Source organism: Danio rerio, chromosome 9, assembly GCF_052040795.2.
Source record: "Danio rerio strain M-AB ecotype USA chromosome 9, GRCz13ab, whole genome shotgun sequence".
Lineage (NCBI taxonomy): Eukaryota > Metazoa > Chordata > Actinopteri > Cypriniformes > Danionidae > Danio > Danio rerio.
The window spans coordinates 27,255,933-27,277,488 of NC_141029.1; the positions used below are offsets into that span (position 1 = coordinate 27,255,933).

The 21,556-nt window shown below is 35.5% G+C and overlaps 1 protein-coding gene and 1 long non-coding RNA gene across 5 annotated transcripts in view; one reads left to right on the forward strand and one right to left on the reverse strand.

The window, feature by feature from the left end:
- The window catches only part of acvr2aa (activin A receptor type 2Aa), a 64,416-nt gene extending 44,727 nt beyond the window's left edge, over nt 1-19,689 (reverse strand). For 3 of the 4 annotated variants that reach the window (XM_087266496.1, XM_087266495.1, XM_087266494.1), the window contains exons 1-2: nt 18,518-19,689; nt 349-559 (exon numbers count right to left, since the gene is read on the reverse strand). In XM_087266496.1, coding sequence (XP_087122622.1) covers nt 349-559; nt 18,518-18,572 — 266 coding nt within the window. In that variant the 5' untranslated portion in view covers nt 18,573-19,689. 4 annotated transcript variants of the gene reach the window in all.
- LOC147842375 (uncharacterized) lies at nt 11,943-18,090 on the forward strand. Its single transcript, XR_015499436.1, has 2 exons — nt 11,943-14,642; nt 14,702-18,090. It is a non-coding gene; the product is annotated as an uncharacterized LOC147842375 (long non-coding RNA).
- Nucleotides 19,690-21,556: the final 1,867 nt, after the last annotated feature.

The window sequence follows — 21,556 nt, forward strand, 5'->3', positions numbered from 1 at the left end:
ATAATAAAGTGTCTTTGGTGTTTCCCTGTTTTCTATAAAACCAAATTAGAAATTGAAGGTGTATGATATCTCTAGCATTGCGACAAAGGACATGTGCGATTTGTTAAAACTGCTTATTTCTCTGGATTTGAAAATTCTTTGAAATCTTTATCATTAACGTAAGTACATAATAAGTCAATAAATATTAAAGAATTCTCTGGTAGTTTTTGGATATTTTAATTAAATAAATCAAACATATTTATTAGTGGATTAAAAACTGTTTTTCCTCCTCCTTTCACTTTAGTTATTTGTATCACACCATCCTGACTCCTTATTAATGTCAAATGCCATAAAAGCAGTAGGGAATACCTGTCATAGCAGTTGACATCATCAAGCCAGCAGCCTTGCTTTACTATTTCAACCGTTCCTGACACATTTCGCCAAGTTGCGAAGCAATGAAGCCTCTTGTCCTTGTCTCCCACGCAAGGCTCAATGCCGCTGCGGTTTCCTCGGTTCTCCAAGCTGGGGTTGTAGTTGTAGAACACGCACTCTTGTGTTTCTGAGCGGCCGAGAATGGCACCTGGAAAAGAAACCACAGGGGAGAATGGTTAGGACATGGACTGCCAGCAGTTAGGAGATCTGCTTCACTGAGATCTGAGTAAAAATTTAAACCCGATGTGTGAAGCTCAAATCACAAGCAACAGTCAATGATTAGCAGCTGAATATCATTGAACATTGTATGTGTATAGCTCATACACAACCAAATTGAGATTTGATATGATTAAAAAAAGAAAGCAAAAGACTAGTGAGTGTTGTGGTTAAGCAAAACAACAGAGATTGTGATTAACACAGAAGCCATAAAACAGGAAGCGGTACAGGGCGGTTTCCCAACTTCTTCCTGAAAGGACCACAATGTAGATTGCGTTTGAATATGCACCGATGTGATGAAACCTTTAAAATTATTCAAAACACATGCTTTGTCATTACAATCACTTAACACACGATCTTGAACAAAAAAAAACAGAAATGTGTATTCAGAGTCTTCACATGCTAAAACCAATTAAAGGGGATCTTGCGCAGGTTGAACAAAGTCACACGACTAGACTAGTTCTCTCTCTGAACGTTTACATAAGACGCATTCTTGCGTTAAACAACATTTAGATGGAGTGTAACAGAATAGAACAGAAAGTCAAGCGTTATGATGCATTTATGGGAAACCAGTTGGTCCAGACATTTGACAACGCTTGAGTTGATGTTCATATCTCGTGCCACAAGGAACAGTTTATGCTTTGGGCCACTATTTAAGGACTGGTTGCACAGGTTTAGTGGGAGCACCACATTGGTACACTTGAATAGAACAGAAAACACGGTGCATGAAAACAGCAATACAGTGATGACAGGAACATTCTTTAAACAGCATTTCAGAATGCTCTAAAAATACTTGCGGCGCTTTGTTCAAAAAAATTACTAATCATTAAGCATGTGCAATCCACATAAGACTTCTGTAGTCTAACAATTTCATTTCACGTGTTTGTATAACCACAATAACATAACATTAACACCAAATGCACGCAAGCACGCGTGCACAGTGAAAACCTGTGGTTCCTGTCTTTCTATTAACATGTAAATGATTAAAAATAAATAAAGATGTTTACACACACACTCACATATATACAGTTGAAGTCAAAATTATTAGCCCCTGTATATTTTTTTTCCTTAATTTCTGTATAAAAGAATTTTTTTGAACCCATTTCTAAACATATTAGTTTTAATAACTCATTTCCAATAACTGATTACTTTTATCTTTGCCATGATGACAGTACATAATATTTAGCTAAATATTTTTCAGGATATTAGTATTGAGCTTAAAGAGCACGTTAAAGGCTTATCTAGGTTCATTAGGCAAGTTGGGGTAATTTGGCAAGCCATTGTATAATGATGGTTGGTTAATAAAAATAAACAAATGAGCACACAATATTAGGGGTGGGATTTTTAGGTCAACAAATCTGAGAGTTCGGCTTGTATCACAGTTCTGTGGTCATGGTTTTCAATTTTAATTCTATTTACATTGTAAATTTACATTGATTTACCATTTGTAAATATTATATATAATAAATCATTATAACGTACATAGTCTTATAAACTGATCATTTACAATATTTAAAAAAGTTAATCTCAATGCCATGTATTCAGATTTCAGTTCTAAGAGTTTTAATTTAGGCTTTATTTGTTGAATAATGGTACTGATTACAGAACATTCATTTTGGCCGCTGACATTTAACAAACTTCTTCCACAAACATGTACTGTCACTTTAGACTTATTGACGTTACGTTACATACAATCCGCCTATATGTTGCAGCGCAAGCACATGTTAAATACAAGAGAGAGAAACGCGCACAAGCATGAGTACAACAAACAGTTTCAAGTGTACGGAATGGAGGTGTTGACACGAGAGAGAGAACAATCCAAACTGTGGGATCACATACTCCAGTAAGATACCAAAACCCTCCAAACACTTGCTTCTCCATCAATTGATAAAAAAAATAGTAATAAAAACACACACACACACGCACTCTCACACACGCACACACATAATAAAAAAAGAACTATTTTTTCCCCCCATCAACCGTCCTTACCCTAACTCGCTACAGTACTGACCTGTGCAGGCACAAGCATTGACAGGTGCATACCTACACATGCTGCCTAATGAGGTTAATTTGGACAAAGACAAACAAAATTGATCATTTTAGTGATGTTACATGAAACTGAGCTTCTTGTCCGGTGTCCTCTGTTCAAATTCATGCGGTGGCTCAAAGAGAAACCTAAATTCATCATAGATTTGGTGTGCGCTGTATTTATAGTTCGGTGTACCACTGGCTTTAGAAACAATAAAGAACTAAAGAATGCAGACAGGGTGGCATTAACATGATGCACGGACACTGAACTACATTCGTTGGTAATAAAGCTGATTGTTCACACATGTTCACATAAAATGTGTTCATGCAGTATCTCCGACAGCTTACGATGCGCTTTTCAGAGAGGTAATTGTGACCAGGCAAACAGTAGCAGGGCTATATCTATATGTTGAAAGATGGATTTGAGAAACGTAAACTCAGAAATGACTTGCTGAAAGATATTAAAAATGTACACATATGTGTCACATCAGATTTTGTGATAAGAATTGGATTTAAGGAAAAATAGGATTCGTGCATGCATTTGAAAAAATTTAATAGTGAATTAAATTAATGCAAAACTCGGCACGATGGCTCAGTTGTTAGCACTGTAGTCTCACATCAAGAAAGTGGCTGGTTCGAGACCAGGTTGTGCTGTAATCAGTACCATTACCAAAATATGATATTGCAATATTTAATTTTTCTGCAATAAATATTGTGATATGAATATAGTTTCAGGGGATGATATAATAGCTCTATTTCATGTTTTTCTGGACACTCTAACAGTACTCAGGTACAGAAAATTGCTTTTCTTACTTTGTTTGGTCTTGTTTCTAGTCCAAGAAAAGATTGCTTAGTTTTCACCGTAAGAAGAAATAAGTGAGAATTAAGACTTTTACAGAAATTATCTGCCAGCAGTGTAAGTGAAATAATCTTGTTTTTGCTTTGGAATGTAGATATTTGGACTAGAAACAAGACAAAAAAGTTAAGTTTTTTTTACAATTCTGTATCTCATGGTCAACTATAATTCAGACTCAACATTGCATATCTTTGCGATGTGACAACTGCGGATGCGCACATTGTAATATCGATGCTTAAGCGATATTGTGCAGCCCTAGTTAAAAAAAAACCTTTCAAAAAACCTAAATAAAATAACAGTGATTTTTTAAAAATGTATTTCCTCTTTTAATGCATTATAGGAACCTGAAAATGTAAATCTGCCAAATTAAAGTGTTTAATGACATTCAGTAAATTAAAATGGTCAATTATCTTTACAAAAGGTATAAGCTGTCATTACTTTTTCTGTTATTGTACATATTTATTTTTTTATATTCATTGTGAGGTTATTTTACATGAAATGGACTTAACAGATTACAAACCGACATATGGACTTGAATCACAGTAAACATTTCTTTCACTGATAAAGCCTGGGTGACTGATTCACAGACTGAACAGAATTTTGCAATCACTGCTAAAAATAGGTTTGTGTGTGCGATGAGTTGTATAAAGATGTATATTACACATAACAAATAAATGTTTAGTTAAACATATCTGAAACAAGTTTAATCAACGACACTGTGATAATAATGATCAGTAATTATTTATAGGAAGAAATATGCATTATTACTATTGAACACACAACAAAAACAAAATCCTAGGGGAAACACAAGGCATAAATTGTTTCGGTGGGAATTAATTTGCTAATTGCCCTTTAGTGGGGATAAATCCTCAGGATTTGTTTCAGAGACACAAGTCAACGTTATTGGGATTAGAAGGAAATCTGCTGGAATTACTGTCACATTCACATCAAGGCAGAAAAGAACGACGGTACTCAAGACGCACAACACCGATCAACGGCACAAAAACAAATGTACTCCTTTTAAATGACAAATGGAGCACTGCAAATTGCTCCATAGCCTTCAGCATCTGTTTTGGGAACCTCTAGAATAAATTGGAAACTAATTACAAGTGGCAAACATATGGGAATTACTCACCTGCCCTCTACACTAACATGGAGATGGCTCAATAAATCTTTGACCCATATTCTACGACCGCTCTTCCCGACAACAGCCCTTGCCCCTCAACTGAGCTGCTGTCGGTTTTTAATATGAGATACACAGGCTCCTCTGAATCAGCAGGGTTATATGAGGTAAAACGACAGAGTGTACTGTAAATATGTGGAGCTGGTGGAAGGGGCGGCTTAAAAACCCTCTAAACACAGCCCGTGAAGGACAGCCAACACGTGAGCGAACAGACCATAGGCGTAATGTTAATGGACCGCTTATGGTGGTTTCCTACGCAAGATAAACTTGATGACAAACACTTTGCTTGTACATTAGAAACAAACCGCAACATTATCCTGAAAGGTTTTGACTAGTAAAAGCGGACTAGTACAGAGCTTCTCTAGCTTGCATTTTCCAACTCTGACACATTTCAATTCTTAAATTGAACAGGGAGACATCCCAGGTTACATTGCATTCATAGTACATCAATCCAAGAACAAACATTTATTTTGGATTTGTTTTCCTTACTACAAATGTCATCTTCAGTGTAATGGAACTGAGAAATGATCTGTGAATGACCCAATGTGGTTCACTGGAGAACAACACTGTCCGCCTGTGCTAAAGTTCACATCAAAGACACAAATTTGATAAGTGACCTAGAAGTGAATGCGAAATAGTTCTTCATTTTACGTCACAACTTTATGGTTTTAAACTTGTTGTGCTGTGACAAATTACTTTCTCTCAGCGCGAGCGAAACTGCACACCAACATTCCTATCAGGCACGGCATGTTTAATTCATTTGCTATACATATGCTTGTTTTTCCGTCTAGGTCTAAGTACAACAACTCACTATTTCCTGAATTTTTAGGACACCTCACTGTCCATACACATATGTAATGTTTCTACTTTATTGACAATGTTATCATTATATGTGAAATAATAACAGTATGATTCTGTTTTCCTTTCAAATACACTTGAGAACTATTACCCCAACAAGACCCAAATACAAAAAAACTTGACCTCAGTAACAAAGTGCTGCTATTTGTTCCATTTACTGTTAAATCTCACTTCACATCCGTTTTTCCTCATGGACCATTAGAAAGACCGTTTTAGAAAGAGTTATTTTAAAAGTACAAGAGAGGGCCACAACAAACAATTACTTTGACAAATGATTAGAACAGTTATTGCAACGATTAACAAACTACAGACTATTGCACCAGTTAATTGGTAAGTTTTGAGGTATTTTATATGTAATCTTTTTTTAATTCACACAAGAGTATCAAGAGTATCTTAAAATAATTTTATACATAAAAAAAGAAATCTAGAGCTACATGAAGCTTTATTCAGTGCAAATTATATGATCAATTTAATATACTCAAGTTTTGCATGAACTAATAAATAATATAAAACGAAAAATTTCCACACTAGGGAGGTATTAAAGCAGAAAAATTAAATGTATAATTATATTTGAGAGCTGCAATGATACCATTTTTTGTGTTAAATAATATAAATCTCAAAACAAAGCTGTTAAGCAATCTATGGCATAAAATCCTAAATTTACTGCATTATTGTAACCTGTAGGGATGCTCCAATCGATTGGCCGATAATCAAATTTCACGATTCGACCGGTACTTGTTAATCTGGCTAATCTAATGAACCGATCGCAGGTGTTTGTTTAGAAGTTTACAAGCAGAGAAAGATGCATCCGGGTTATGAATCAGCAGCTCTACAACAAATGTGCAATGTTTCCAAATTGCATTTAGTCATTTTTCTTACCATATTTTTTTATTGGTTTTATCTATTTTCCTTTTGTAAAGCTGCTTCCTTCCATTACATGTATGAAATATCCTTAATTCATTATCTTAGGCAAGGCAAGATCTTATACTTGAAGGGTAATTGTGCTTATGCAATGGCAAAGTTTTATAAAGGTTAAAGAATTAGAATTGTTACTCCGTATCGGCTGCACAAATCTTGATCGGAGCATTCCTAGTAACCTAACATGAGTAGATGTAGATCTAGTACAAACATATCCACCTCATTATAACCAGCTGCTTTCTTAACTGCTGTTTTCTCACTGTTTTGTTGTGTGTTATTAAGAGCAAAACGCACAGAACGTCTTCAAAAAAGCCCCAAAAAAATCCTGAATGCCCAGACATTTGTATGTGATCAGATATGAATTTTTTACTGGTTGCTTCGATAATGTTGCAGATGTCAGTACTCATCACAACTGAATGCAACAAAAGACAAGTATATGAACACAAAATGTGCATCAGTCACCTGGGCCTCATTGCATTTGCCATTAAAAGAAGTGTTGAGTAATCATATTGCTATACAATTGCTACTCTATTGGTTTAAAACACATAAAATTGTCCATGTAAACACACCCAAGTGCTTTTATGTGGTCTTGGACAATTGAATTGCAATCAGATAGCTATCAAATTACTTAAGATGCAGTTTCATGGCAAGAGTAAACTGGGCCGGAATAGAGGAGGAAGCTGGTATGAGGAGCTCTGTATCATCCATGCCATCTCACAACTGTCACCACTGTGGTGTATTAAGTAGATCTGCATGGTCAAAAGACTGCAAAATCAATGCAAATGAGATCATATTAATTACATTATGTTAATAAGTGGTGACTAATAATTTTTATTTGTCCCTGAATAATTGAAGAGATTTGTTCAAAAAACTTTGATTATGTACTTTTCCAGTATATCGAGCTGAATGATTCTGTTTGCTTAACCATTCTATTACATGCTGATTATAGCCAGTCAGCATGCATATGGTTTTATTTCCATAGGGGAGGTTGATAGGCAAGCTCACTGGAATGCAATACAAATGATATTCAGATTTTTACGTTTTGAAGACTCCTTTTTTTGAAATTTGTTTCCTGATAGTTATTTTTTTGAATAACCAAAAGTAAATAAATAGAATTCTAGAGTTCAGAGTAAATGATTTGTAACTGTGCCGTGTCACCAGGCTCACATGGTAATAAAACTTGAACCTTACCTGACTGTTCTTAGAAATATTCGGCAGGATAGTGGAAAAGCAGCAGTTAAGTCTCCATTCATTCAAAGTGAGATATAAATAATTAATTTAACAATATAATTATATAATATATTGTCTTAAAATATAAATATAAAATTCTTAAAATGTACTACAGAATTTGCTATTAAATTATGTGTTATTTTTATTACACTGTCTGTACATGACTGTAGGGACATTGCCATTTCTATTTTTTTTTAAATTCTAAGTATGTCTTTTTTATTCTAAGTATGTCAGTACTTTAGAATAAAAAAAGACAAATTTCATTAATAATCTAAGTCATCTCAACATAGTTTCAGTAATTTTGCAATTTCATCTCGTTTTGACCACAGTAAATGTCATGGATTTGAACTGCCGAAGTTTTTCAAAAGTCCAAACCTTTATATAACTATGAAATTATTACGTAAGATGCTATAAATTAAATAACTTCTCATGGTTAATTGTGAGAGTTTATACTTTTTCAGCAGGATCAGCATTTATATGGACATTGGATATTTATTGATATATTATATTCACGAAATTTAATACTGCAAATATAACATATACATTATAAATATAATGAATCAATAAGAACACAATGCTGCAAATAAATGCTGACCCTCAGGTATAAGTCCTCTCATATAACCACAACAAAGGGTCTTTTTAAAGAACTTTTCACTGCATAAATGCATCTTAGGCTGTGCTTCTATTGAGAAGCTCAGACAAAAGCCCTCTCATGCAGTGTGAGACCTTGCACTTTAACATTACAAACGCACTTCCTGGCATTCATGTCTGTGAAGTTTTTTCCAAGAAATGTTTAAAGCCAGATTCTGTTGGAATGAAGTGAATTTTTGAAAAATTCCTGCATATTTTAAAAATAAACTCAAACAGAGTCAATAAGACAGTCATCAAATAGATAGACTTGGAGATGACCACAATATTTTTAGGAATTGGAATATACATTTTCACAAATAATATTAAAGCCATTTTACAATGATATTTTTACGTCCCTGGTGATTGTTAATTTACCATTTACCTAATAGAACATTTAATGGAAAATATATATTTACCTTCAGTTAAAATTATAGATATAAATAAATATAAATATAAAATAATTATGGCCATTTGCATTATTATGCTTTTATATTATCATTACATAATCAGCTGTATAAAATTATCTCAAAATGACAATAATATCGCTTATCACAGCAATTTCTGACAATATATCGAACAAAAACATTTATTATCTTGACAGGCAAGTTAGACAATTAACCAACATCTGTTGGACAATTAACAATTAACCAGTTAGACAATTAACCAACATCTGTTTATAAGCCTTTAACCTAATGAAGACATAATCACTTGTTTTTGGGGTGCTTCTTGTTATTAACTAGTTTTCCTGAGAATAAGTATTTGTAAATTTAAGTTAGATTTTGTGTCTAACTTAAAAAAAAAACATTTTTTACTGTATGTATTGTTTGACAAGTTAAAACTGATTGCATATACATTCGTGTTGTATTAATATTCAAATCAAGAAATCAAGAAAAAAAATTAAATAAAATTAAAATAAAATTCGCCCCCTATATATATGAACTGCATTACTCATATAGTGAACCCCCCAACCAGGCCCCCTCTGTAAGCCCCTGCACCCCTACCTGCCACCTTACACACCACAGGACATTGATACAGGACAGAGTAAATCTTTATTAACAAAAATGAAATAGAAATATGTGTGTTGGTCATATAAGCTGGGCTTCATGAAGAATAAAGAATAACCTAGATGGCCCAATCAGGGTGCGAATGTGCATAGCCACGCCCTCGTTTCTAAAAGTCTGTTTTCAAATTAAAATGGTTCTGCTTTCAAGTGCCATCAAACCCACAATAGTGATGAGGATGCCACATACAACTGCAACAAAAGTTATGCCCTTTAAAATGAAAAGCCATGAAAAGCCATGTAAACACAGCCTCAATGTGACGTAACAGACATAACAGCTTGACGTGTTTAATGAGGAACTAAAAATGGGTCACTGAAAGTGCCATCTCCTCAGCCTAAGTAAGTTATTGGTTCTCCTCAGCCACAGTAGTGACCAAAAATTTCATGTTTGCTGCTGCCAAATACTTATTTCTTACGTGTAGAAATACCATTCTGGTCAGTTTTAGTGCAAAGCAAACTTAATATGAAAGTGAAAGTTTATCTGGACATGGGGTCTTAAAGAGACAACAGCTATTTGGGGTGTAACAGATCACAACCAACATTTCAGAGCACATGTGAACCGCGGATGAATACTTTTTTTGTTTGCTTGTAGATTAATCCTAAATTTGTAAAGATCGCAGAGAGATCACCTCTAGCGTCATTCAGATCACATGTATGAAATCATTTAGGCTTACCTGTAAAATATAATGATGACGGAAGAAGTTGTGGTAGGTTATTCAAGATGTGATGGGTTTCTTAGATGTTTTCTGTCACTACCTGTTTAACCTGCATTAATGCATTCAGTGTAAACTGCACATGAAAAGATCAGGATATGCAAATAATTGCGATTTGCATTTGTTTATTAATCCTAAACGGTCTTTAGTCTTTTGTGATTTATTTATGAAGTTACAAACAGTGAAATAACACAGAAGTACTGGGATAACAGTTTATAGTTTAGATAAAATCATGATGATTATGATAAAGATTAAAATCAACATCATGTGCATTTAACAACACTCAAAAATGAAAGTTGTAGGCAGCAATTACATTATTTAACCAAATGGTGGCCATCTAAAATATGCCACTGAATAATTCTTCAAAAATGATGTAATGAAACATGCAGTTTTATAAGTGGATAACAAATCAATTATTGAAAATGAGACTAAATATACATTTAAATATATGGTTATTTCAAATATACCCTTTATACACTTATTGTTGTTAGCAACAGTAGTAGTAGTATTAACAGTGAATTTTTCACAGTACTGAATAATTTACAATTTATTATTATTTCTACAATATTATTTTTAATACAATTACAGGTTCTAAGCTCTGTTTGTTAAAATCAAAAGTTTCTTGCACTACTGTTTTTGTAATAAATGGAAAGCAAATACATTCTCCTCCCCTTTTCGGCTGATCCAATAAATGGTCCGATCCATGACTAAGGGTGCTTTCACACCTCCCTTATTTAGTTCGATTGAATCACACTAGAGTTCGTTTTCCCTTTTGATGTGGATCGTTTGGGCAGGTGAGAATGCAGCAATCGTACTCGAGTGCGCACTAAGAGCGGACCAAATAAGCGTACCGAGACCTGCTTGAAGAGGTGGTCTCGGTACGCTTTCAAACAAACCCTGGAGCGGTTCGTTTGGGGTGAGAATATGATCCGTACTAAAACAGGTCCAACCGCAAGAAGTACAGCGCCTTTGGGACTAATACAGCTGCCGTAGCCGTGCATTATGGCATATGGAGGAAAAATATTAGTTGACAGCGCTTTACCAACAGAAATTGGGAGGCGAAAACATTACCTGATGGATCGTTGGTAATATTTCCACAAGATGAGCATATCGCAGTTTAGCTAAATTAATTCACGCCTCCTGCTGAAGTGACGAGCAATATAATAAAACACTGTTTTCCAGCCGTGGCCGCGCTTCATTCTCGAAATGTATAGTTTGTCTAAAGCAGAGATACAATCAGTCAGTGCAGTCGTCCCTTCATAGTAAAATGCAACATTTTGTGTCTGCCGGTTTTGTTTACCTGCGGGAGTTCATTGGCATTTTCCCACACATGAATTCTGACCAATCAATGAGCAGTTTAGGAAATATGTTCAACAACATCTGGCCAATGAGAGATGTGGATTTTGTCAGATGACTGCATTTTGGTTCGTTTCAACTGGTTCGGACCAAAGCCAGCAGTGTGGTGTGAAAACGACCCAAAGACGGCAGAATATACAACAATGTATCATTTATTAGCCTTGGTGCGGACCAAATAAAGCGAACTACAGATGTGAAAGCACCCTAAAAAAATATAATGTGATGCGAACTGTGAGATTTGTTGTCCATTACATCACCAGCTTTTTATGCCACTATTAATCAAACACTGGACATAATTGATGGATGGACAGCAAAATATACATTTTTAAAAATTATCTCAAATAACAAATAGGTTTTATATCTCTAATTTCGGTTGACAAGTACCAAGAAGGTCCACACTCAATAATGTTTTGGCTGTGTGCCTAATCACAGATCTCTGCAATATGAATAGCCCACCATGAATATAAATATTTAACATTTTTTGCAGCAACCACATATGTGTTATACATATTTTTAATGTCTGTTTTTATCTATAACAAAGTAGTATGCATTTAGTGGTATAATAATAGATATTCAAAAAAACAAAACCACTGGAATCAAAACAGTATCACCTGATACTCAGAATCTGCATATCAGAAAATTGGTACATACAAAGTTACAATAACATATTTTACGTGGAAAAATACATTTATATGCGAAATTGCTCACCGATACATCATATATTCTGTCAGTTAACTAACTTAAACTTTTCATATAAATTTAATAAGCACAGATCTGCACACATCACTAACCAATAAAGTATAGACCAGCAATGTAAGCGTAATTCATATTTAACACACTTTCTGCAGAAAACCCCTTTAATCTGCTTTGATTTCCTTCCACCCTGTTCAATCAGCCACTGTTACAGGACTGGCTGAGCAAGATCACAGATCTATGAAGTCTCACATGAACGCTCACATAAAAAAAAAAACTGCTGGATCAGTCTTTGTTACTGCACCTAGCTGTCAGTAAGCAACCTGACATTGTATCACACAGCAAGTTGTTGGAGGATGTGTGAAATTCATGTGTAAATATGTAACAAAACATTTATGAAAACAGTCTTGTTCAGAGGTTGAAAACACGTCCAGGGATGACAGGTTTAATCTGCTATCCTTTGAAAAATCATTCACACAGAGAATATTTAGGCCAAGCAGAACTAAAAGCCCTAAACACGTCAACTGTTTCTGTGAGAAACTGTTGGTTTGATTTATGTATTTACTCGATCACTATTTAAGCACAAAATCATCGTTCACAAAGAAACAGGAAAACTATAGCGCAGGTCAAAGCAGAGTGTTAGAGGACAAAAGTAGCACATTTGATTTCAAATAGCCCTTCCGTCAGCAGTGGTCAACCGGGGTTGTAAATTATTCACAGAGGCATCTGCATCTTGGGCAACAGTGGCTGCAACCTGCCTATGTCATGGAAGTCCAGTTGGTGAGGATCAAAATACACTGCGAAGCAACACAAGGTCAAGCTATCAATCACACATTAGCCCTTCAGGCAAAATAAATATGCAGATAAATATAATAAAAAATAGGATGTGTTCTGCATCAACATCCCACAGATCAATACAGAATCATTTTAATAGAAGGACTTTCCATTTTCAAACCTCTCTATCAGGGTATGAAAAGTCAATTGTTCTTTTCTATCCTGTCTAACCTTCTGCTTGAATATTACTGCTGTGACTTGACTAAATGGGGTGAATGAGTATAGTTTTATAACAATGCGACAAACTGCACAGCACATGGGTTCATACAGACATTTGATATCAGGCCGAAAACATCCATCCAATTGGCATTAAAGAAACATGGTGCAGCCGAGAACACTGATTACATCTGGGTAAAGATACTTTACTGAGATAAACAACTAAGGAAGACTAAGGTCAAGTACAGTAAGGCACCTACTTTTTTTTGCATGTTCTCTTTCTAATGCAACAAGAATTCACGCTTGTAAAGTGTGCCCCAGTAAACCAGGCATTTGATCAGCTAGGAACAACACAAACCTATTTAGCTACGAAATAAATATATTTTGATAAATAATATTAACAGTAATTATAACAACATTGTAAATTTCAGTTTTGTTTTTGCATAGCAATACAATTTCAGTAGTACTAAACATCACTGTAAAAAATACAGGGTTACACAGTTCATTCAAAAATCAATTAAGTTAACTTAATAAGGTCTTGTGAAATTAAAATATATTTTTTTAGATGTTAGTTTCAGTCTGTTCGTTTTAAGTACATAGCTAGTGTGCTCCAAAAAAGTGACAAAATTCATGTTTAAAAGATATTAAACAAATATAAACATGTAAAGCTTGCAGTTTGTCATTTCCGCCTAAATCGATCAACAATTATTTTCACATCATACGACATTTTCTCAAACGTTGATCAAATCAAATCATCAAATCAAACGATCAAACAATCTCTAGCATCTGACATGTTCAGCCCCTTTTAAAAACTTTTCACTTGATGCGCTTGAGATCAACCACTCTCACTGGCGTAGATGAGATAAAAAGAAATGCGATTGGCTGTTTTTTTTTTTAAACGGGGAGAAGCTACTCTATGTCCCACCCTCTCTATATTGTTCAGTTAAAATTCGTCAAACACTGAATAATAAAGGTACATTTTAAAGCACTTCACAGAACCTTTAACTAATTTAAGTAGATTGAACATAAAAAGGGCGACACAAGAGGCATAGTAGGTAGTGCTGTCGCCTCACAGCAAGGTCACTGGTTCAGCCTTGGCTGGGTCAGTTGGCGTTTCTGTTTGGAGTTTGCATGTTCTCCCTGTGTTCGCATGGGTTTCCTCTGGGTGCTCCGGTTTCCCCACACAGTCTAAAGATATGAGGTAAAGGTGAATTGGGTAGACTAAATTGTCCGTAGTGTATGAGTGTGTATGGATGTTTCCCAGAAATGAGTTGCAGCAGAAAGAGCATCCGCTGCGTAAAACATATGCTGGATAAGTTGGTGGTTCATTCCGCTGTGGCGACCCCAGATTAATAACGGGACTAAGCCGACAAGAAAATGAATGAATAAATGAATGAACGTAAAAAATTAAGTTGTCCCAAAACAAAAAAATCTCAGGAATTGTGTTGTTTCAGCTCATTTTAAATAAATAGTTTGAACAAGCAACACAATATTAGCTTGGTTTCTTGGCACAGAGGAAAATCCGCTTTTCCTTTAATTATAAACAGCTAAACAAATAGAATTATACATTAAGAATAATGCTGACACTACATAGATATTTACATGATATGACTGAATTCACATCAGAGCATGAGAATTCACTCCAGCCTCCTTGCCAACAACGCTGCACGTTCAGATAGCCGTCGAGATCGACATTCACACATGCTGCCCTGCCGTTGACGTTCTGATGCGTAGTATGGCACCCAAGCTCACATCAAAACGTGTTAACTGTGCATCAAGCTGATATGAGTGGCTGGAATCAGCGGATCATAATCGGCTCATGTGTAAAAGAACACAACGCTTCCTTCTGAAAGTATATAATTAGTCTTTATTATTGACCAGTCTCACAATCTGGCAAGTAATTGTTTAATTTACTAACCAACACTTTTCCATCTCACACTTGTGCAATGCTGTCAGAAGCACAGAGTGCATTAAATAGATTTATATGAAAATGCACTATTTGTTTAGTAGCTTTAAAAAAAAGCCATTTGCTAATCCATGCGAGTCAGAAGAACAGTTAGCATAATCATTTAAGATGATAATAATAATAACAGAGTTACAATCTTATCCCAGGCTTCAATTCCGTGCAGTGTTCCACTGAATTTCTTGATCATTAACAATAAAGGCACTGAAGCATACACAACGCCTAGATCTAATCAGTTACAGTTTGCAAATAAATAGTGAACTGACCCCTAGTTAACTATTAAACCCAGAACAAATAGACTTAGTGCTTCAAATGGGCTATGAGGTGAAATGATTCTGTGTTTAACAAAATCGCCTTATAAAAAGATTAAATTAGCACAATATACTAGACAGGTCAAAAATAAATGAGATAAAAATTGAGCGTTAAGCAATAGTTTGTGACCATCAACTAGCCCTGAACTAGTTTACATAAGTACAAAAGTAAAAAATAGTTTTCATCATGTAGTCTCAAGACTAAAAACAGCTACTGTAGAATTCAAATGCACATTTATCGATCTGCCCATCAGCAACGCTGTTGTGACTGCACAAAAGAGGATTTCTACAGCAAATGTATATTATCCACAGCACAGTAGGATCTTTGTTTTGGCAATTTGTTTCAGAAGTCGTGCTGCTGCACAATGACCCCAGCTAAGCTGCCCGGGTGTTATACAAGGGAAATAAATGTAGGCTCTCCTACCCACAACAGCTGTGCCAATAGATTTCAACGAATAAGACACTGGAAGAGGAACCACCATTACTTCTATTCTACACACCGGTCATGATGTAGTCAAAAGCATGAACACAATCAAAAGGACACAACCCACTCTGCGTAAATGCGTCATTTTAATGCAAACCAAGACGCAAATCCAAGAGGCACGCAAAGTGAATTTTGCAAGCTACTCAACTCCATCAAAGCTCTCGTGAAAAACAGCTGACCACCACATGTACTTTTAATAGTCGGTAAATATTTGCAACAAAAAAGAAAACAGAGGAACTAAATTTGAAAGTGATGTGTGAAAGTTGCCTTCATACAGAAGATCATGAGGCAAAGCGAGCTCAAAGCACAACATATTATCGTTATTATTAACAACTAGAAACAATAATAGGAGTAGTATTAGTGATAATAAAGTGACTTTTCAGTTGCTTCATGAAAACATATTGCACCACAATGCATCTAACACAATTTTTTATTCCAATGCATTACTATACTATTGAACAAAAACTATGGGCTCTATGCAAAGCTATAGTTTTAAAACTTCTGGTGAAAGATTAATGTGACTATTTTGAATTCCACAAGGTTGTTTTTACAGCATTGATGTTGTGATCTAATTACAATACATTCAGTTAAATAGACTTAAGCATTCATTTAGCGTTCAAGCGTAAAACGAGATGAAAGGCAATTGTAACCACTAGCATCACAATGCATTGTAAATGTATGTCTGTAAGCAATGTATATTTAATATAGCCTAATGTTAATAATAATAATAACAATAATTTAATAATAATTGTTATTATAATACAGTGTTTCTTATGCATCCTATCACCATCATTATAAGTTGTACTAAAGATATTAGCTGGGTATATTGGGTGTTTACTAGCTTCTGCTGCTGCCATCTACAAAAAGTAGCTTGTCCCATGGCAAAACTCGAGTGAGAATTTGTGATGCACCAGTATCAGATACAAGCGGAAGGTTTTGAACTGTAATTCTATGATTTCAAGGGAAATCAAAGAGAACATGATTCAATCTGATCGCTCGTAAAAGGATTAGACTGGAAACTAAAAAATAAAAATAATAAAAAATAAATCTTTGATGTTATCGTCAAACGAACATAAAATCTATTCGACAGCAAGAACAGATAACAGCACTGCAGCTTCTAAATGAACTCAAGTACAATATATCTACACACAAAATGCCCATTAACATTATGTTTCTGTCTTTTTGCTACACTGAAAAGTTGCCATTGAATACATTTAAACTTCTCTTCAAGCTTACAGTTTCTCTGTGTGCTTTGGTTAGATGCTGCCACTTGTGATTTATTTTAGGAGCCATGACGTTTAAGGCATAATTTACATTCGACTGGGCAAGTGCTCAGACTTAATTCTCTCAGCAGTCATAAACTCATGCCTGGGCAAAACTTCTGCAAATGCTTACATCACATGTAACAAATAAAGTCAAACTGTTCAATTATATCTGGTTTCCGAACAGATGCAAGCATAAAGACGAAGTAAACTGAAGTGACTCTAATAGGCGTTCAGTTCTGGAACACAACAAAACATACAGCACAAATCAGTTACTAGCGGCTCTAAACATCCATAAACACAGGTGGAATCATAATCAGGTGAAAGGTTCCTCATATCACTACAAGCAGAGGTCTATAATGGTTTATACGTGCACATCCCATTAGTTTACACTGATTCCTCAGAGAGAGCATATGCAATGTGACCCAAAAGATATGGTTTCTTATGTTACCCAGAAGCTCCTGAATACTTCTACCTTTAGACTGATATAAATACCGAAGCGATGTGCTCAAATATAACATTTTATTGATTAATTGTCTGTGTAGCCAAAAGAGTGCAGAGCTGTGTGGGCAAGTGCGATGCAGGATGAGGGATGTAGTGGGAACACAGAGTACAGGCACAAACTGTGCCTATTGTACATTTTGCAATAAAAGTAAAATCCTAACTTTGATCACAGAGTGTGTTGAGGAACATCCACTGTTTTGACTTGCTGTTGCTTAAATATTCTACTGAATAAAAATAATCATTAAGGTGTAGATCAAATATGCAAGGTAATCTGTCCTATCTTATCTAATGTTCTCACATGCAAATAAGACCTTTGGCCTAGCCATCGGCCTCATCAAATGATTTTTCCCCTTCCTAAACCACTCATATACATAAATGTAACATTCCTTTTCATGAATAATTAAAAAACAAAAAAAAAATAAGATCTGCCAGTAGAGGGGGTTTACATGCAACATATAAAACATGCATGCATGCATGAACAGCAACAGCAGCCAGCACAATGACACTGGTCAATATTAACAGAACGTTCAGATCACATCACCAGAGTGTTTTCTCAACTCCACTGAGCAGGTCTTCATGTTGGATACTTGTCAAACCAGTTATTGAGAGAAATAAGCTGCTCAATCCTGGCAGAAATCGCTGCTTCTGTGTTGTGCATGCTCAGATCATATTCATATGGTGTTGTGTAGCTATTTTACGAGAAACCAATGAATTCGATCTCAATGCGGAGTAACACGAGAAAGAGCCTCCGGTGGCACATGCATACACACAAAAAGAGATATGTCATGACACAAATGCACACTGTGCGTGCGCGTATTGCATTTAAAGGGGTCAAACAGATTACTACCCACCTGAGGAGCAGGAGATGAGGAACACTCCGAATGCCAGCTTTGTTGCAGGTCCCATTTTTTCACTCTTCTGTCTTGTCCTACAAAATCCAAGAGTCTTTGCATTCAAGTTTCCCCTCAAACTACTGATAAGCAGTCAGTGAAACACATCCATGTCACCGAGTCAGTGACAGATATACGGCAGTGCACAAATCCAGTGCCAGTTTATAGTCCTCGGATTCAGCGAGTGAAACGCGGCATCAAAGTGTCCACTTGAGATTCAAAAATTTCGAGCTTTCAGAAACAAAGTCAACAATGACTGTCCATGCAATTTGCTTTAAAAGCCATGCCAATAACGAGGAAATTCCAACGCGGACGAATAATACTGTATCTACACAATGTTGCACTGTCGCGCGCTCAGAATAAACGAGTCCGTTCAATAAAGCCGTTCAGTAAATGGGCCAGCTCCCATTGCCAGTAATCAGACCAACTGGACAAGCTTTGCATAGAACCCGCCATCAACATATATAAAGATACTGCTGATTATTAATGCAAATGAACTAACGTAATATCTCAAGAAGAGCAATGCCTCCAGTTCACTCCCACCCGACAACTCACAGGCAGTACACTAAATCCATGCACGTCTACGGGGATAAAAATGAAATTAACATCGCCAGACGATGTTTCCACATCACGCTTAATTCGCGTAATGTTTAAATACAATGTATGTAGTACAACAGATCATGGATAAAGTGAAATAAATGGGGTCACGCGCACGATTTAGCGCACGCGCGAGCTCAAGTTGACAGTGAAGGACTTAAATATGGCCAACGCGCTATATCTACATTCGCTACGGGTGTAAATGATTCAAACCTGCAATTAGCGATCTCGCAAAGCTTCTCCACAACTGCAAAGGTAAGTAGTTAAACCAAACAATCGTTCGGACTAAGACAAGTCGACGGCTGGATAAAGCTTAGCACGTACAGCCTCCGAAATAACTTCATCAGCCCCGTCGGGAATATGACGCAAAAAAGGAGACGGATATGACAGATGTGGTCACTAAAGGTAATCCTTCAAAATGTACTGTCCCGGTGTTCGCAGACGGCGGACTTTTTAGAGCGGTCGGAACTCAATTTATCGCTATTTCCCTCTCCGTTGCTGTCAGTAACCGTTGGCTTACAGTATTCAAGATGGACGCCCGGGCGGATTGTTTTTGTTTTTTTCTGTCCTCCACTGCCTTTACCCGCCCATTATTTTACGTAAGCGCGGCACCGTACTGACTGACGAGCGCTTTGCCCAATCAGAAACATATATGTTAATAACCGAAACCAATTGCAGCGCTTGGTTCACAGAAACCCATCCCTACTCATCATGAGGGGTTTGTATGTGGCAGTAGAGTGACGTGCATTCCAAATGTAGGCTGTGAAATATTCACTGTATGTTGATAGTAGTGTTGGGTACTATCATATCCCTGATGTAACACTCTCTCGTTTATGAAGATACACAATATGTTATATTATGTGCAGTTGAATAGTCTATTTCAATTTAATGGTGGTATATATTGGGGCTAGAACATGGGAAACCTGTCATCATATATGTCCCCCTCACTTTTAGAGACAGATCATTTAGAAACGGGTGATTAATAGTTACATGAACGTAAAGTTTTGGATCTCATACAGCTGTCCCCCCACTTTTAAAATGTCCGCTACATCCCTGGACATTTTTGTAAACAAATGAACACCATAAACTGTACGAACATTCATCCAGGTGAGCCTATAACCTATAAGTTAATGAATTAGATTTGAACAGGAAGGTTTACAGCATGATTGTATTATCTGTAAATGTCAGGTTGGTTGACAAAAATGTTTTGAAATATACTATTCTCTAATGTATACAGTTGATCAATAAAATATTATTTGGTCAAAATTATCGTTTAATGTTTTGCGTCCTAAAAAATTCGTTTTAAGTATAAATAATTGTTATACTGCTTAGTTTTTCTTTCTGCAAAGCCTATAACCTTGCTAAATGCATTTCTCCAAATTCTCTAACAGATCTCAAAATCTGTTCCAATACAGTCACAGTGTGTTGAAGTGCAGCTGAAAAATTATAACCCTACCCTTTATACCATAGCAAAATCTTAGTCTGGCAGACAATGATTCATCTTTCTGAATAAATTATAACAATTATTCAAATACAAATATATATATATATATATATATATATATATATATATATATATATATATATATATATATATATATATATATATATATATATATATATATATATATATATATATTGCTAGTGTCTGAGTGACAGTGATTTACAAACGTTGTAAATTTTAAAAAGTTTATCTTAGTTTGTTTAAGTGTATGGTGCAAACCCTTTACTCTCATTTAAATTAAATTAAAAATAAAAGTAGAGGTTTGTACCTGGAAACTGTTGATATTTGACTTCTTTAAAAGTGGCTATAGGCAGTTCTATTGCATGTTTGTTAAAATGCGCATATTCTCATACACATACTCACAAAGTTTATTTTGTTGTCAAGATTAGGAGAGTGACCATCATGAAGCTTTTTTTTTGTGTAATTCCATATTTTCTATTCTCACATTTAATTATAGTATAACAAATTGATCAAAGCTAAAGATTTTAATAATCTGATTTTTTTTTTAAATAAAAAGCATCATAAATACATCACAAGGTCCCCACAGAGGACTGCTCTTAGTGATTTGTGGGCTGCTCACATTGTAACATAATAGCAACTCCCCAACCTGGCCCAATGCAGCCTATGTAATCTGATCCACAAATATTCACACATAATCCTGATGCCCTATTTAACCATAAGCATTTTTTTCATTGCTGCAGGGATCTGAACCTTTGTTCAAGTCCTTTAGTTGCTTCATTCAGTGACTACAGTGAACAACTTGAGAGAGTTTTGGTACTACATGTGTGAAAAGAGCACGCTGGAGCATATTTCACAATGAAATGTCATTTTTTTCCAACAACCAGAGGTGACTTTAGAAATATCCAAACTAAGCTACTGTGAAGGTCAAAGACATGTGA